The following is an 18454-nucleotide window of genomic DNA, read 5'->3' as shown; positions in this document are numbered from 1 at the left end:
TTGCTCTTGCTTTCTGCTGTGAATCAAGTGCAAAGACAAAAGGAGCCATAACTGAATGGGTGAATCATTCAACACATGACAAGAAGTCATTCCAAGACTTGTCCTTGTTAAGGAATGGGTAGAAGTTCAAGTGGGGGCGGGGGGATTATTTTGTGAATCAGATGCAATTTGTATGCACCCATGATCCTTGTTGTGACTGAGAAAGGAAGAATCAATATTTTCTATACCATAACCTGAAATTCCCAATGAAAAAAAAAAACGTATTGGCTCATTCAAAATTGATGTACATACAATTTAATAGGTGTATTCTTTAACTATATATACAAACAGGAGCACCAAGAATGCATGGAGGGGTACTACATTCGTGAAAAACCAAATTGGATTACATCAGAACATTTACAACCTGTGGATCTAAGAACTTCAACTGCTCCATGCTTTCAGCAACTGTACATTGGAACTTCTACACTGCAAAGCTACTCGAAATTCTTGGAAAGCAAACTCTTATAGCCACTTATAATATGTATATTTGTATTTACCAAGTATTAACATGAATGGAGCCCATCAGGGCCATCACCACCATCATTCCCACTACCTCCAAGTCTCTCTCCTGGCATCTAAAGAGGACCGACCAAAAATTCCCTTCAATTACAAGCCACATTTTTCATGTAGCTAATTTTAACCCATTTCCATGCCATCATAAGCTTCCTATGAATAAGCAATTGCTACTATCAGAACTGCCTGTCGCCAAAGGCAGATCACGAACCATGAGTTTAACACTACGAGACCCAATAGACTCCAAAATCTCAAGGCATTCCTGCAAATCAGAGTCACTCATCAATAAAACCCACTCAGCCTCGTCATCAAGGTACTTGAGTTGGAATGTCCCAGGCTGCAATTTGAACCTCTTGGCAATTTCGTCCATCAATTGGAAACAACCCATGCCAGGTCCAAACTTGAATCTCACTGTGTCATCTTTGTAAGTGGCTTTAATTGTTATTATTAATCCACTGTCTTTGTTGCATGCTTTGACTCTTGAACTTTTTTGTTCAAGGAACCTTGGGGAGCTTGATGCACTACCATTCATCATTGAGCCTGAACCATTCGATGAATCAGTCATCCCTGAAGAACTTGGCTGGGCATCACCATCAATCCCAGTATCCATATCATCATTTACTGCCATAGAGCTAGAGCTTCGTGATGTGATATGGCAATCAGAACTCTCTAAACTCAAACCGCCCTTGTGTGGGTCCCATCTGTTACATCTCACTGGCTGCAATAATCCAGAGTCTAATGTAGCAAATTTAGAATCATGACTAAAACCAACTGAAGGGTTGTTAGATTTCTCTCTTTCTCCTTCAAATGTATTAGGCAGAAGCATGTTCCCTACAGGGACCCCTTGTGTAGTTCCAGAACAATCATCTTCTTCCAACTTCACTGTGGTACCCTCACCCTCCGTGTGAAGTATGGGGATTGCCGATGCTACACCTTGGGAAGCTGGATCTGGGTTTCTGGCAGCCAGATTTTTGTTTGCAGAGAACATGTTGGTTCTTGCCTCCAAATCTTGGACGATTGGAGCTGCTGCCACAAATTCCCCAGTAATAGGATCAAACTTCAATCCACCTTGTACCCCTTGCACTGAGTCAATCACAGTCTGTATTTTCCTTAATGAACGGTTCACTTTGTTTATCTTCCTAGATGGCCATCTAGAGATTCCATGTTGCCTGCAAATCCTTTTCAAGGTAGTAGGGCAAACTACCAAAAGGGGAAAAATAGAAAAGATAATGCAAACAAAATCAGTTGATTGTATTCAGACAATTTCTACACGACATCATTGTTAACAAAGAGAGATAAAATAAACCAAATATATACTTGGCTTGAGGCCAAATACAGCCCCCTATATCCTATATAGACTTTGAACAAAACAATATATAATGGGCACACAGTACTCTGTCATGCACCTACTACATTTGAAACTTTAAGTAACAGAAGGTTCTCTAACACAAGAACACTGACAAGGAAGATCAAATTGTTCATCTTATAGGATGTAACCTGGAGTAGCCACATGTGCAGCAGCCAGGTCCATGTCAGAACCTTGACCCACTTCTAATTGCAACTGACTTGGAAAATTACATGGAAGATGGAACCATACCGGGCTTCACCTTCTCTACTGCCTCACATCATAAAAATGTACAACAGGACTTCACAACTGTTTTGCCCAAATAGTAAACGTAACATCTAAATGATAATATAAGAATATAAATCGTGTAGAGAAACAGAAAAATAAATTACATGGAACCATATCAGGTATGGTCAAATGACATTGTTGCCAAGGCTTGGCAACTCAGAGTACAACACATACAGAGATTAAGGAACACCCTGCCCCTCTAAGGCAAGCAGCTAGCTTTATTCATCATGGCAGGATCTCCCACTTTAGCACCCTGCCTTCTTTGTTCATCATGGTAGGATTTCCCACTTTAGCACCCTTGTTTTGAACTCTCCTTGCAATTGGTAATTGATACATTCATACTTCCGCTTTCCACATGTACTCAATTGCAGTGTTTTAAAAGTGCAATGTGCAAAACAAGTGCAAGGTTCTTATAGTGCACAGGGTGCAAGGTGAGGCGCAAACCTTTCAGAAGCAAGGCGTAAATACTTGAAATGAACTCGGAAATTTAAAAAAAAAAACAGTAATAATTAAAAAAGAAACCTCAATTTTTAAATAAAATGTTTTAAAAAAGCTTTATTGAAAAGAACTATCACTGGGTAAAATGGGATAACGTGTGTGGAAATAAAAAAGCTGGAGGCTTGGGAATTAGGATGAAACTGTTAACCTTTGTTGGGAAAATCGCATTGGAGGTTTGTGGTTGAGAGGGAGGCATTGTGGCAAAAGAGTTGTTTCATGCAAGTATGGAGTTATTGCTGTGGAATTCCAAAGAAGTAATCTTCCTATGGAGTGTGTGTTTGGAAGGGCATCACGTGTTTTCAATCAGCCTTCCTGAATTTTGCATCTTCAAGGTTGAAGATTGCTCAACAATCAAGTTTTGGGAAATTCATCAAAAAAAAAAAAAAAACAATCAAGTTTTGGGAAGATGATTGGTTAGGGATTGGAAAGTTATGTGATATCTGCCCTTGGTTTTATAGATTGGGTAAGAAGAATGGTTTGATCTCAGAAAATTTTGAAATTGATCAAGGTAGAGCAACCTGGTGTCCAAAATTTAGAAGAGCTTTATTTGATAGGGAGATTCAGGAATGTGTAGTTTTGCTATCAAAACTACAGCCAGCTGAAGTTTAGGTGGATAGGAAAGATTCGTGGTCGGGGAAAGATTCTAGAAATGGAGTATTCTCTGTCAAATCCTTTTACAAGACTCTACTAAGGAAGGAATCAGAAAGCTCTGAGTTAAAAGGGGTTTGGGGAAACCCCATTCCTCCAAGGGTAGAAGCTTTTGCTTGGCTGGTGGCACTGGATAGCGTTCTGACTTTGGACCATATCCAGAGTAGAGGAGTTCACTTAGATGGAAGATGCTATTTTGTGAGAAGGCAGAGGAGACTCTTCTTCACCTGTTTGTAGGCTGCCCCTATTCGAGATTTGTTTGGGGCTACTTCTTTGGCCTATTCAAGACTAGATGGGTGGAGCCAAGCACTGCACTTCAGGAGACATCTTTGCTTGTTGGCCTGCTATGAGAGGAAATGCCAAGGCAAAAATTGTATGGAGCTGGATCCCTTTCGCTATTTTCTGGGAAGAGTGGAAGGAAAGAAATAGAAGAATTTTTTAGAACAAAGCCAGCTCAAGAGATAAATTAACTCTAATTTGTGGAAAAAGGATTATGGATTGGGTTCTCATCCTTCCAGAATTCGAAGGAGTTTCTAAGGAGGACCTTGGCACTGGTTTTTGGAGCCTTCTTGAATTAATCTAGTTTCTCCTTGTTTTCTTGTGTAACAGTGCTTTTCAGCTTTTCTGTTTTGCTTTGTATATGCTTTTTGGTGATTTTGGAATTTTCTCATCACCCTCTCAATGTACTCCTGTTTCTTTTATCAATAAAATTTTCTTTTTTGTTTATTACCAAAAAGAATACACAAAATGTATTCAAAATAAAAATGTGGAAATGAGAGCAAACATATGTCGATCATATGGATCATACCAAAGTGCTTCAAGTACACAACAATTCAAGCATGTGAAACTTTCAATGTATTAGTTTGTCTCCTAGTTGCATTACTTATTTACTTCAAGTAGCTAATGTGATGTTAAACATCTTTCACTCCTAATGCCAGGAGATCTGCCCTCCACCTCCATAAAGGTCCATTGAAGCAAGCCCAAACAAGTCTATGTGGGGGTTTAGAGCAAGCCCCCAACCTAAATTTTTTTTGTCTATATTGGTTTTGTCATTTTAGTCGCAGTTCATTCTATTTTAGGATTATGGATCAGATACTAGTTGCATTATTTTTGCTTCTTTAGTGGAAATTATGCTATTGAATTCCTATTTGTAAGAACTAAGGCTTCAGATATTAAAATGTCTTTGTTTTTGTTTATTTTAATAGTTAACAGACTATTACTAGTACACAAACAGCAATGAAAGGTAATTTAGAAGTTGATAAATTGTTAGAAACATTAAATCACAAACATAACAAAGAGACATTTAAAAAGGGTGTAGACCTGAGCTTAGGCTTAAGGTGCGCTAGGCATGTGTCTTTAAAGAGACTGTGCCTGGGTTCAGGCAAGGTGCATCTCTCCATGTACCTGTGGACAGTCTTGTATTGTTTTCTAGTATATTATTTTGTTTCCTTCTTTGTTGTTCTACTGTATTAATATAGTCCTGTTATAGCTTATCTTATACATGTAAATAGCCTCAAAGGGCACTCTTGTAATCATACATATTATTGCCCCATTAATAAAACTTACCTTCTGGAGGTGGGGGTATTCATTCAAATACACCTCCTACAATTGTTCGTCTTTCTACTTCAAGTACTACCATGTAAAACCCTAGGTTTACAGTGACTATGTGCACCTTCTTAAACACTGCTCAATTACTTTACTGTTTCATATAAAACATTGACGAATCGCTATGTAATGTGCCATGCTATCTTGTATGGAAGTTTATTATTGAATTGCCCTTGCCGTATGAAAATGAATGTTTTTGCTTTACTGTTTCATATAAAACATTGACGAATCGCTACGTAATGTGCCATGCTATCTTGTATGGAAGTTTATTATTGAATTGCCCTTGCTGTATGAAAATGAATGTTTGATGTCAAAAGAATTAGAAATACTGAAATTCACAAGTTTACATATTTCAGTTTATTCTTTTTCCAACCTAACATCATAACAACAAGCTTAAATTAAACATCAAATATATATCCTTTTAGAGATCTAGGCTGTTGTAAAGCAACACCTGGATACCAGTAAATAGTATATTAAATACCATCGTATTTATTAGTAGTTATAATTAATTATCCTTGTAAATTTATTTAACAATCATACCCTCAAAATAAATAGCATATTAAATGTTATTATTTAGAACTTTTTCCAATCTCTGTCTTTAGAATATGAAACCCAACCACTTTGATTTGCATTTTATAGTGGATAATTATCAGTGTATAAATTTGCAAGAAAAAAAAAAGAAAAATTAAAATGATTATGTGGGTATACCAGTTCAGTCATTTAGTGGACTTCTCTAAAACCCAGGAATCTTCTATGTGGTCATCTAGTTGAGAGACCAAAAAGGCCCCACATATTTATCATGCTAGCTTCTATTCATGGGGTAAATTTAAACCCCAAGGCACTTGCCAGGTGTCAATAAAAATACCTTCTTTTTGGGAAAGTTCTATAACAAAAATTATAAGTTTCAAGAGATAATGTTTGTTGTGGAAACCACCAATACAAGGTGGGATATAGTGCTGATGTAAACCAGAATATTGCACCTGACCATAGGGCCTTATGCAGGGGCGGAGCCAGGGGGGGACCCAGGGGAGCCATGGCCCCCCCTATGGCCCAAAAATCCCTACTATTCTATATAAAATTTCCCCTCCCCACTCCCCACCCCAATGGGTTGCTCCCCCCTGTGACCATCCATATTTATTCTTCCTCCCCCTCATCCCAATCTACCTTAGGTTTTGGCCCCCCCCCATAAAAATTTCCTAGCTCCGCCCCTGGCCCTTAATGTAGGGAAGCCTCCTACTTTACCAGAACATGAAACCATTATATTATGTTCATTCAAGAGTGGTATACACAGCCTACTAGGTCCTCCAGACCTGATCTGCTTCCAGCATGAAATCTGACCAACCGGTAAGGTTGCATGAACCATCAGTTCATTGGAATCCATAGCAAAGATTCAAGAGGTTTTAAACTATTGATTCAATGGGATGCAGGTTAGAGGTTGTGTATTACACAGTGCTTCCTTGTACTAAGTCCCTACAAAAGCATACAGCATATGTTGGAAAGGGACAGAATCAGACTGACAATAAAGATAATCTACACAGTGCCACTTTTCCAACCCCTTTATGTCCCTAAGGCAGACCCTTAATATTTGTTAATAAAGATAATAAACAGGAATCACCCTAAAGGGGGGAGAAGGCTTTAACCAACACTATGAGCTTTTTGAGTAACATCTCTTTTACCTTCAAAAGAGAAGATGCAAATTATCTGTTGGTTAGTCCATAGATGCAGGTTAGAACTCCTAGGTTGCATCTATCAATTTAATGCTTTGGAAAAGATGAGAATGTTCAATGCAATTAAGGTGAACTCTTACCACCAATGCTTTTGGCAGCATCCTTGAGGCTCCCAGAAAAGTATTGCTGAAGAACACTTAAGCTAATATTCTTTTCTGCTGTATTTCGCTTTTTCTCCACTTGTTTCCTTGGGTCATTTGATGCCTATAATAAAATGTTAATACTTTTAGAAAAAAAGCTATACAGATATCTCAAACCAATGGTTGGACATTATCAACTCAATGGCAAGACAGATAAGAACTTTTCTGATAATTGTACATGAACTCTTTGTAATGCACCAGTCTCTTAAGTCCAAGCTTCCTAAGGAAGCCTAAGAAGAGAAGGAGAATCTTGTGAAGGGCAGTTAGGGCAGCAGTGGTATGAACTGTATGGGAAGAAAGGAACAAGAGAACATTCAAATGAGAAAAACAGGTCCAAGGAAGGGATACTGGAGAGTATAAAGATTAAAGCTGCAAATTGGGTAAAAACACTGGAAGTCTTTCAAATATTTTCGGTAGATGATATAATAAGAACATGGGCTGAAGTGACATGTTCATCTAAAGTAAAAGACAGGGTGATCATGGAATGGAAATCACCAGCAAATAATAGAATAAAGCTGAATTTTGATGGGAGTTCTATGGGTAATCCAGGTCCAGCAGGCATTAGAGGGGGATGTTGAAAGGTTCTTTAGGTAAGGTGGTGACTATGTACTCAAGACCAGTTGGAATTGGGGACTCATTGAGAGCTGAACTTTTAGGGTGATAGAATCACATCACATTAAACTGGGTTAGAAGGACTGTGAATGGAATGGCAGATTCATTAGCTAAACAGGGGGTTAACAGACATCAATTGTTTTGAGCCAAAGTGTAATTTCTGTTGTAAAACAAGGACTCTACGCTAAATTTTGATGGGAGTTCTAAAGATAATCCAGGTCCATCAGGCATAGGGGATGTGTTCAAAGATTCTTTAGGTAAGGTGGTGGCTATGTACTCGGGAGTTGGGACCATTTGGAATTGGAGACTCACTGAGAGATGAACTTTTGGCATTGCTGCAAGGATTAAGATTAGCAAAGCAATTTGGGTTTCAATAGATGGAAGTGGCAGTGGATTTAAAGCTGGTTATATCTTGGACAAGATGTAGCAACCCAACTCCTTGGACCTTACAGGCATGCTTATAGGGAGATAGAATGATATCACATTCAACTGGATTAGAAGGACTGCAAATGGGATGGCAGATCCATTAGCTAAACAGGGGGTTAACAGACAGCAATTGTTTTGGACCAAAGTGTAATTTCTGTTGTAAAACATCAACTGTTGGTATCTTCCAACATGTTTGTACTAAGTTTGAATTAAATCGATTAATTTCTGATTAAAAAAAAGCACTTTTTGTAATGTACCAGAATAGTGGCAGTATGAAAAGTAATGGTGGTTGTTTCCAATAAGACGCATGTTTCTCTTTATAAAAGTGCTATTTATATAGCATACATGTCCTTTTGTTAATAATTAGGATAAGTTACAGTTTGGCAAAAACTTCAGCTATGTCCTGCACTGAAGAAAAAAGCATAGCAAACGAATGGTCCTTGCAACAATGATAAACAAATATATCAGTTCATTTATGGTGATAAAAGAGAAAAGACCTGAAATTTCTATCCAATTAGAGAAATAAAGCAAACACAACCAAATGCCGCAACATTTATCTTCTCCAAATTGATAAGTAAGCCATACTCTGTACCAGAAATTTTTCTTTTTTATGAGTATACCAGAGAGAAAAAAAAAATCTCCCTCCATAAGTTTCTCAGAGACAAAGGACAAGTTAATAACAATCCTCTCTTAATTGCTGATCTTCGATCCATTTTCAGACAAAAATCTTCATCCCTTCAGTTTAATTTCTTCTCTCCAAATGCCAATTGCCACAATCGAAGCAAAGAGTTTTGCCTAGACTGCCATTATTCTCTCCTAGTCAATGGCTCCGCTAAAGACTTTTCTCTACTATGAGGGACCTTAGGCAAGGGGATCCATTATTGTCCTTCCTTTTCAGTTTAGCAGTAGGCTTTTTTTTATAATTGATATTGAAGTTTATTTTATTTTTTGAAACTAACATTGAATTTTATTAATAAACAGTAAATAAACTAACATTGAAGTTTATTTTATTTTTATATGCCATTGAAGGTTTACATTATACTCCAACCCCATATATGTTCATATTACAACTGGGCCCAAAACAATTTGTTCCTTTCTACCTCTTTTTTGGCTAAAGCATCAGTCATTCTGATGGCCAACTGTTTTACCCATTAGATTTTGATTTGCATTGACCTTGTTAGCCACCTAAACTATTTGACTTCATTTGTTTACCAACATAAAATTTGCTCCCTGTTCAACAGCCAACCAATTACTACTTCTGAGTCACCTTCAATAATTAGTTTGCTTATCTGCATTTCCTTCGCTCAATGCACTCCATGAATAACAGCCATCAGCTCCACTCTTAAGCCAATGGATTCAGAGAACAAAGCCAGCAAATGACCCTCTGCATCTCTAAACACTCCTCCCATACCTAATGGCCCTGGGTTTCCCAAGATACTTCCATCAAAATTAAGTTTTAAGAAACCCCACTCTTGGTTGTACCCAAGATTTTTGAGCCACATCCTTTTTGGAAGATGTAATAGCCACTTCTCCCACTTCCATATGATGTCATCTGTCATTAAAGGCAAGAAAACATCCAATGTATAATGTGCTATCCTCACATTAGTAGTGAACTTTACTATCTTATTGCTAGAGCTGAAAGTTGTCTTCTTAGAAGGTTAAGAGTGGATATATTGACTTCTAGAAACTCCCTATTTCCAGCAAATGGTGGTAGTGTTTTCAATAGGATATAGACAAACTGTGGCATGTCATGATTAGAAGTATTCATGGTGAAACTAGAAATGACTAGGTGGTTGAATTGGCTTCTAGAGCTATATTTGCATCACCTTGGAAATCCATCACTGCTCTCAATTCTGAGTTTTTTGGCAACACAAGATTTGAGGCTTCTGCTGGGAAAAAAAATTAAGAATTTGAGAAGACATGTGGTGGGGACACACCCTATTAAAAGAAAATTTTCCAACACTTTAATCCCTCTCTACTTCTAAGAAAAACTCATTTTCCAATCCGTGTCCATTTTCTGATCAAGATTATCTTGGCATTTTTGTTTTAAAGAAGGGTTAAGTAATTGTTCTTCACTTAGGTGGCGTTTGATAAATCTGAAATCTGAAATCTGAAAAGTTAAAAAGATATTAAAAGTGTCTGAAACCTGAAAAGAGCAATGATGCTTTTCTACTTTTTAGATGTTCTGAATAGATAAGGTTGTTTGTGTTGAATCAACCATTCAGCATCTGAAATTCGATGATTTTACTATTTTACCCCCAAAACAGACTATCTGATAATTTTGAGTTCAATTTGTACTATTTCATATTAAATAATTTATGAAATTCAAAATAATACAAATAAAAATAATAAATAATACATTTAAAATTATTAAAAATAATTGATGACTAATAAAAAATATTAAGGTAATTAATACTTAATAAAATTTAAAATAATTAACAATTAAAAAATAACACAATTAAAATTAAAAAAATAATTAATAAGTAATAAAGATAATTAATAATTAGTAATTTACACAAATAAAACTTAAAATAATTACTAATTAATAATTAATAATTATAAAATAGCACAATTAAAGTTAATAAAGATAACGAATGAATAATAAAAAATAATTAATCGGTTTTGGCCTTTTGGGCACTGCTCATCATTGTTCTTGTTGCGAAGGCCGAACAAAGGTTGCGGTATTCCTATTCCCCCCCTCTATCTGGTTATTTTCCCTCTAAGCTCTCTCTCTCCCCTTCTTCTTCTTCTTCTTCTTCTTCTTCTTCCTCCAAACGCCCAGATCTGTTGTTCGTCTTCTTCCTCTTTATCACCGAATAGAGAGTGGCAGGGAACTGCGGCGGTAGTTCCAGCCAATTTACTTCTATCGGCCGATCCCAGCAACACCAGTTTGCTCTTCCCAAAATCGCACCGGCAAGGGAGGATGTTCGAAGCTGAGGCGGATCGGTTTTGGGCACTATTGATCATCGTTCTCATTGCGAAGGCCGAACAGGGGTGGCAGTATTCCCCCCGTCCTCTCTCCGGTTATTCTCCTTCTAAACTCTTTATTTTCCCTCTCTCCCCTTCTTCTTCAAAATGCGCAGATTTGTTGTTCATCTTCTTCCTCTTATCACCGAACTGATGGTTGTGGGGAACTACGGCGATAGCTCCAGCCAGTTTGCTTCTATCGGCCGATCCCAGCAACACCAGTTTGCTCTTCCCGGAATCGCACCTGCAAGGGAGGACGTTCGAAGTTGAGACCTATTTTTGTCTTTTAACGCGGTCTGAAATGCATCTGACCGCATTAAGAGGCTGGCCAACCTCTTTCGATTTCAGATCTGAAATGGAGTTTCAGACCCATATTTAGACCGGATTCCAAACATCCATAATATCTGAAAAGCAACCCTTTCAGACCTCAGAGGTCTGAAAAGTGTTATCAAATGCCACCTTATTCTGTTCTTACTTTGGATCTTCTCCAGTATATTGATGGTATTTTTCCCTGCCCCCATAACCTTGATCAAAGAGTTTGGATCCCTAACTCTGATTATCTGTTAACCTATGCTTTCTTTTATTCAGATCCATGGTTCCTTACTATGTCACACGACTGACACCCTCCTATTCTGTTTCCAGTCAACACTATTTAGAAAGGTCATATACTACCAAAGGTTAGAACTTTTCATAGGGAGGTGGTGCATCTAAAAATTAACACTTGTGAAACCTTACAAAGGAGACTTAGGAGTCATTTGGTATCTCTTAATGCAACTCTTACAACTAATATCTGAAGTTGTGCGACTGTTTTGCTGCTAACCAATAACCCTAATTTCTATTTAATATGTTTATATTTATTAATTTATTCAGAAGTTAATATTTGAATTAATTAACTAATTAATATTACCATGAATTATTAAAATTTATATTTATTTAATATTACATTAATTAATTACGTAATTAAATAAATAATTTACTTTTAACTAATATTTTATTTTACTAATGCTTTATTACCAATTAATTAATAACTCATATTTTATTGCTAATTAATATTAACAAATTAGTACTCAATTAAATAATTAATTAATTACTATTTCCTACTAATTATTTTTTTGATGAATTATTTCCTACTAATTATTAATTAGAATATTTCATTATCATAATTTATTAGTTATTTATTATGTTAATACTATTTTATTCGTATTAAGTAATTAACAATTAAAATTTTATTATTTTTTTTATATTTAATATTTTATTTAGTTCACTTTTCATATTTATCAATTAATATTTATTATTAATATTTATTAGCTTATTAATTTTTCTATTTAATACATAATAATTTATTTACATTTTATAATTAACATTTTATTCAAATAATTAGTTGTTTAATATTTATTGAATTTGTCAATAATTTTATGTTTTTTATATACTTTATCTTTTATTACTTGTTAATTAACATTTTGTTAATAGTTTGTCGATGTCAAATTAATAATAATTACTAATTAATCACTAATTAGTCAATTATAGATTAATTAATTAGTTATATTTAATGAATATTTTATTAAATATAATTAAATATTTTTTATTTTGTACCTTTGTATTGAATAATATTTTATAATTAATTAATCATTAATTATTTAATTTTTATTAATTATTTATTAGGTTATTAATTTTATGTAAAAAATTAATAGTTTATGCATATAAAATAATTTTTTTATATAAAAGATGTTTATTTAAACTAATTAATTATTTATTATTTTTATCTATTTAATGACTTTTTTATTTTATTCAATTATTTAATTAATTTATGATCTATTTTCAATTATTTAATCTATTTTTAAATTTTCTAAATCCATCATTGGGGACAAAATTGTAAAGTAACCAAATTTCAGAACTCAGGATTTAAGTTCTCAGAATAACATGCTCAACATTTGGTAATCAGAAGAAGCAAAAATACAAACTTTTACTTTCTACTTTGCTTAGAACTTTTTTGCTATTCAGAATTCAGAGTTCAGTGTTACCAAACAGCACCTTAGTTATTAGTATTTCACGAAAGTATCTTGTATAAATATTAAACAAGTGGTGAAACTATTCAACATTTACTAATCTCCTGCCCTGATACTTCTAGCATTTCAGAGTATGTCCTCTCACTATTTCGTTGTAGATGGGTCCCTCTGGACAGCGTGGGAAGATTGTTTGAAGATACGTTCTTTAATCCCCCATAATGTAGGGAAAAGATCTTAGGGAGACGAGAACTCTTTTAGGAAGAAAGGAATGGGAAAATATCAAACTAATGAGGCTCTAATAAAAAACGTCGTGATAAAGGTCTTTCATTGGGTCAAGACTTTGTCTTTGATCTTTTTTTTGCATATAGGACATAGCTAGGGGGCTGACTTCCTATGGTAAATTCCACTACGGTAATAACAGTACACTCCTCTACCACATGGACAACCCATATGCCAACTAAATTAGAAGACAGAAAATTCAATAGAAGGAAAGACTCGGACATTGGAGATTTTAAACTAAAAAATGCTAGATGTCAGACCCATGGATGTTACATACAGCCTAGGTAAAACTAATTGGGCTGATAGTAAAATTCTAAAATTAATATTTTTATGATTATTCTAAAATTAATATTTTTATGATTATTCTAAAATTAATATTTCAGAATTGCCTACAGACTAATTAGAGTTGACTGATTGCAAAATTCTGAAATAAACTTCTCAAGAACATACAGTCTCCTAAAAGTCCAAAAGATTTAAAGAGAATCCATATCCAAACCATTCAAGTCGAAAAGATTTAAGAGAAAGCAAGCCATTCATCACTAAAGGATATAGGATGGGAACCTGATTATTAGAAGCATCTGCATTCTGTCCATCAGTTCTGGGATTAAACACATGAGAGGCCACCATTTCATTTGAATCTAAGTCACCATCTAATAATGCTGGTTGAGAGCCTTTTAATGACATAACTGTTGGCATTGAATTTTCCTGTGCTCCCTTTTCATGCCCTAGTTTAGAATCTTCTGACCTAACTAATTCTGCATCGGAAACAGTTCTCAAACTTCTACATAGTCTCTGCATTGTACTGGATAGATTGTTTAACAAAAGTTGTTGCTCTGAACTCCTTTTGCAGTTGACAGGGAGAAAGAACTCTAATATATAATCATCATCACCAGTGAATGTGCTCCTTAGCCTAATTGCAACGGCAGAATTCAGGTCAAACTTACGTGCATGATGTACAAGGGGATATTCATTTATACTATACACCTTTACATCAGGAGAAAAGAAAGGATGATTTGATTGAAGAGCTTTGCCAGCAATTCCCTGTCCTTTCTCAAGGTGATGTTCGGTGCATGCGTGCACAAATCCTTGCATTTTTGCATCATTGACATAGCATGCTGTATCTTCAATACACAGTATACATTTCTCAGATGGACTTGCGTTACCTTCTACAATGCATTCTCTAGTAAATTCATCACTAACCCCATCAATGTAGCTACAAGGAATCCATGTCAAGGCTAGTGGTAGACTATGTGCATGACAAACTGCTTTTAGGATATCAGCTATCTCAGCCAAGGCAGCTCTTTGGCTCTTTGAGAGGGACTGTAAAATAACAGAATACTCAATAATGAGTGCACGGCACCATATTTCCAGAGAAAAAGAAAAATTAGCAAATTTCTCCCTTTTATCTATTTTTGTGAACCAACATCATTAAAACATCTGTTCATGAATACCTGTGAATGAACTCGAGGCGGTGCAGTGGTCCTCAAGTTCACAGCCTGCACATAATTTCAAGGGTTAGGTTAGAGGTCATATACATCCATGTACTATTTGTGAACATAAGTGACATGTATATTTATGCAGTCTTTGTGTTGGAATCAATGAAGAAAACTCATATTCTTGGTTGCGATAGATAGAGAATAATGTGCATGCTAGCTAATGAACCTGGGATGAATAACATACTAAGATCCACCATTTGATGAAATCAACTTTGATATCACAAACTCATCAGAATAATATAATCACTGATCTGACACCACTTTTCTTCTTTACACAAAAAATCTCCCAGTTCCACTTTCAGCTTCCACCTTTCTTCTCTTTCCTGCTGATTCATTTCCCTCATTGCTTCTTTTTTGTCTAGGGCCTCAATTCTAGAGGAAAATCTTCCTTGGATTTCTTCAAGCCTTCCAAATTGCTCCTTGTTCCAAGCCTTGATCTTCCCTTTTAAGGCTTTAAGCTTCCTCGTGAACCTAACACCTTTCTTTCTATTCCGTGGGCTTTCCTCACCCCACCAGATTTTAATTCTTTCTTTGTCCTTAGGCAAAGTATGTTACCCTATATTACATCTACCATGCAGCTATCTGACATCTTTACTAGGGCATACATCTCAAGTGCAAGAGGCATACGGCTCATATGCCTTTTTCATGAAGCGTGCTAAAAAAGAGAAAAGAAATAAAAGAAAAGGGAAGGGAAGGAGGCTTCCTCCTCATCCCCTCCTCTTAAGGAGGCTTATGCTTCTTTGCGTTCATGAGGTTTACAGCTCTTGCATTCTGAACTATGCCTCAAGCCTCTAGGTAGTAGAACGCCTTGCATCATCCCTCCATGTTTTAAAAAATTGCTCTTATTTTATTTTTGTATTTGTATAGTCACTATATCTATGGGCAGTCCAGGGGTATGATGGTCACTGTGCACAGTTATTATGTAAAGTCCAAGGGGGTGGCACACACCTTTTTGTTTCCCTCTTCCTTTTCTTCCCTCAGTTCTTTCTCTTTCCCTGTACTTCTCTCTTACTTTTCTCTCAAACTTACTGCACTTTTTTCCTTTTTTATTGATTCAGAAATTCTACTCACGATAAACCACTAAATTTACCAATGAAAAATCGCATGAGCCTGCCAAATTCCAATCAAATATCAAGTATTGGCAACTTTTGTTTAAAGAAGCCAAACTTTGCTCAATTTGTTAATGAATCAAAGATAGATAAAGCAAAGAAGGGAAGAATTAAAAATTTAAAAATAAAATGTAATGCTTCACTAGAAAACCTTCATCTTGTTTTTCCTCCTCAACCCTCTAATACTTCCTTTTTCTGTTGAATGTTTGCTATGTGTTCAAATTTAGTTAAATTTATATTGAGAAGGCTAGTAGTCTTACAGAATAGAATATGGAGAATCCATGTTGAAGTAGAATTATTGATTGAGAAATGAAAATCGAATAGAGAAATGTAGAAGTGAGAGGAGAAAGATAAGATTGATGTGGCATTAAACTAGAAAAGATTAGAAAAAAGTAGTTATAGTTTGATTGGTTTTAGAAGTAAGACACGGATAGTGGAATCCATTGTGCATGTGGTAAATTTGAAGACCCCTCCAGCTCCATCAAAGTTAACAAGTTATTTGAGGTAATAGGAAAATATTAAGGTTTCTTAATTAATGAGACAATTCAGAATTGCAACTAGTTGCAGTCAGATTGAGAATAAAATAGGGGTTGAGAATCTTTCTTGGTTCTCACACCCCTTATTATTGACTTACATATTATATTATTCAAATTACAAGCATGCCCCTTAACCAGATTCAAATTACAACTTCTTGGTCTCATCAACACAATACAACATATTGTTTTTTTACTAGGAGAAAATTTTAAAAAGGCTAAAATACAAATAGTAAGTTTCTTAATTAGAGGAGGTAATCAAGAACAAAATATTGCTGCAATAGTAGGATTTTGGATTGGGGATATACATGTTTACCAGATTAGGTCTTTAGAATGCAAAGTTGCTAGTGATGGAACCCAAACTTTTCCTTGGATAAGGAAGGAACTTAATATAGGAATTTAGATAGTTGAGGAATGTAGGCCCCGTTTGGATTTAGAAGCCCGGCAGCTTGTGTTTTCGTCTTTTCCCGTTTGGTTGGGGGAAGATCTTTCTGCCAAAAGACTGCACCCCATAAAGACGTGAGAAGCTCAATTCAAGCTTATTTCGGGAAGCTAGAAGTGAAGCTTTTTGCCTTTTTTTCGCTTACTCAAGTCTCGTCTTCGAGCAGAAAGATGCGCCTCCAACCAAACGATCTTTGGGCTGCCAAGATCGTTATGTAAAAGCTCACTATGTATGTGTTTGGAACCATGGGTGTTTATTGACTAAATGTTTTGTACCTGATTTGTTTCGAAAACCAAGAAAAGCAATGATGAACCCGTTTATGTTAGGCGCCATTAGGTTCCATTAGGCGCCACATCAGAAAAGCAGTGAATAAACACCTACCCGTTGGGGGAAGAGCTAAAATGAAGCATCCCCCAATGGTAGGCGCGCACATAAACCGAAATCTACTTTTGCAAATCCCTATGCGTACGGATTCACATAATGGGGGAAATGCTGAAGTGGCAGCGTTTATTCAATAAATGCCCACAGTTCCAAACACATGCTACATCTTTTGGTTGTCAAATCTTCCAAAGGATCTTTCAAAAAAGACTTTCCAAACAGCACCGTAATCTTTCATTAGAGATTGTTAGGAGAGATTTTGGACATATGATTTAGATCTCAGGCATGGGAATCATTGTTCACATGGAAAGTTCATATACAGCTGTTGGAACACTTCTTTAATAATTTCATATTTATTTATTCCATTTTGTGTATGAGCAGATCTTGGGAGGTAAGGGAGCAAAACAACTATCATCTCATAAAATAAGCAGATCTGTGGAGGAAAATAGTGGTCTATTTGAAAGCACAAAAGATAAAAAAAAGAAGGAAATAAAAATGTGGGTTTGAAGAAGGAATAAAGGTGGCCAGTGGCAAATCTATCAGGTTAGAATGTTAGATGAGAATGCTAGTTTTCAAATTGATGTGGAAGTGGCATCTTTGGGTGAGTGGACCATCTTGGTAGATGCCTAATACGAGAGAATAGCTTCATCTTTTCATAGAAAAAGGTTTAATATTATGACAAATGATGATATAGCTAAGTTCATCATGAAACTCAATTTGAAGAACAGTTAGTCATGATATGAGACCTGGATAGGGGGGAGTTTTGAGATTGCAATAAGAAAATTGGAGTAAAATTTTGGCTGACGTGGAAATGGCATTCAGGGTCATGATTCAGGCTCTGCCCATGATCTTTTAGAGATGTCCTTGCAAACATGTGGCGAAGGAAAGTGTGTTAAGGCTGTTATAAGGGACAATTGCAAGAATCATCATTGGTACATATCACCAAGTATTTTCCAGTTTGAAAGTGGCATTTGTGGGATGGGTCCTTCCAATAAGTTTAACAGAGTGGATCGCTTTCATAAAATCTCTAGTTCATGTCTTTCATTTGAGCAAACAAAAAAAGATCCCAGAACATATTTCTTGTGAGCTCTTGAGAGTGGATCACTAGGAGATAATCCTGAGAAGCTGAATTGATGTAGATCCACCAAAGAAAATGTAACATCGATTCATGTTGAAGAAGTCACTTCTCATTCTAAGGAGAATATCAAATTTCTGTTTTGGGAGATGATGTCCAGAGGAAGTATATAACTAAATCATGCATTGGATATTCACAAAAAGCTGGGAATAAAAATTATATTGATACTTTGACAACAGAGAGGAAGATGAGGTATCAGAGGTACAAGAAGAGGAGGGTGATAATGTAACTTTTGGTAAGACAACAGGAATAGATGTTAAAAATCCAA

The 18454-nt window shown here is 35.7% G+C and overlaps 1 protein-coding gene across 4 annotated transcripts in view; it reads right to left on the bottom strand.

The window, feature by feature from the left end:
* Positions 1–245: 245 nt before the first annotated feature.
* Positions 246–18454, bottom strand: part of LOC104587001 (protein NLP9-like) — a 61289-nt gene continuing 43080 nt past the window's right edge. For all 4 annotated transcript variants that reach the window (XM_088894615.1, XM_088894614.1, XM_088894616.1 and 1 more), the window contains 4 exons: positions 14545–14589; positions 13655–14413; positions 6744–6867; positions 246–1752 (listed from right to left, as the gene is read on the bottom strand). In XM_088894615.1, coding sequence (XP_088750741.1) covers positions 695–1752; positions 6744–6867; positions 13655–14413; positions 14545–14589 — 1986 coding nt within the window. In that variant the 3' untranslated portion in view covers positions 246–694. The remainder of the gene's footprint in view (positions 1753–6743; positions 6868–13654; positions 14414–14544; positions 14590–18454) is intronic.

The sequence above is a fragment of the Nelumbo nucifera genome, chromosome 1 (assembly GCF_055504915.1).
Source record: "Nelumbo nucifera cultivar China Antique chromosome 1, China Antique-T2T, whole genome shotgun sequence".
In the NCBI taxonomy this organism is placed as follows: domain Eukaryota; kingdom Viridiplantae; phylum Streptophyta; class Magnoliopsida; order Proteales; family Nelumbonaceae; genus Nelumbo; species Nelumbo nucifera.
Note: the sequence above shows the minus strand (reverse complement) of the source record. Positions and strands in the feature narration are given on the sequence as shown.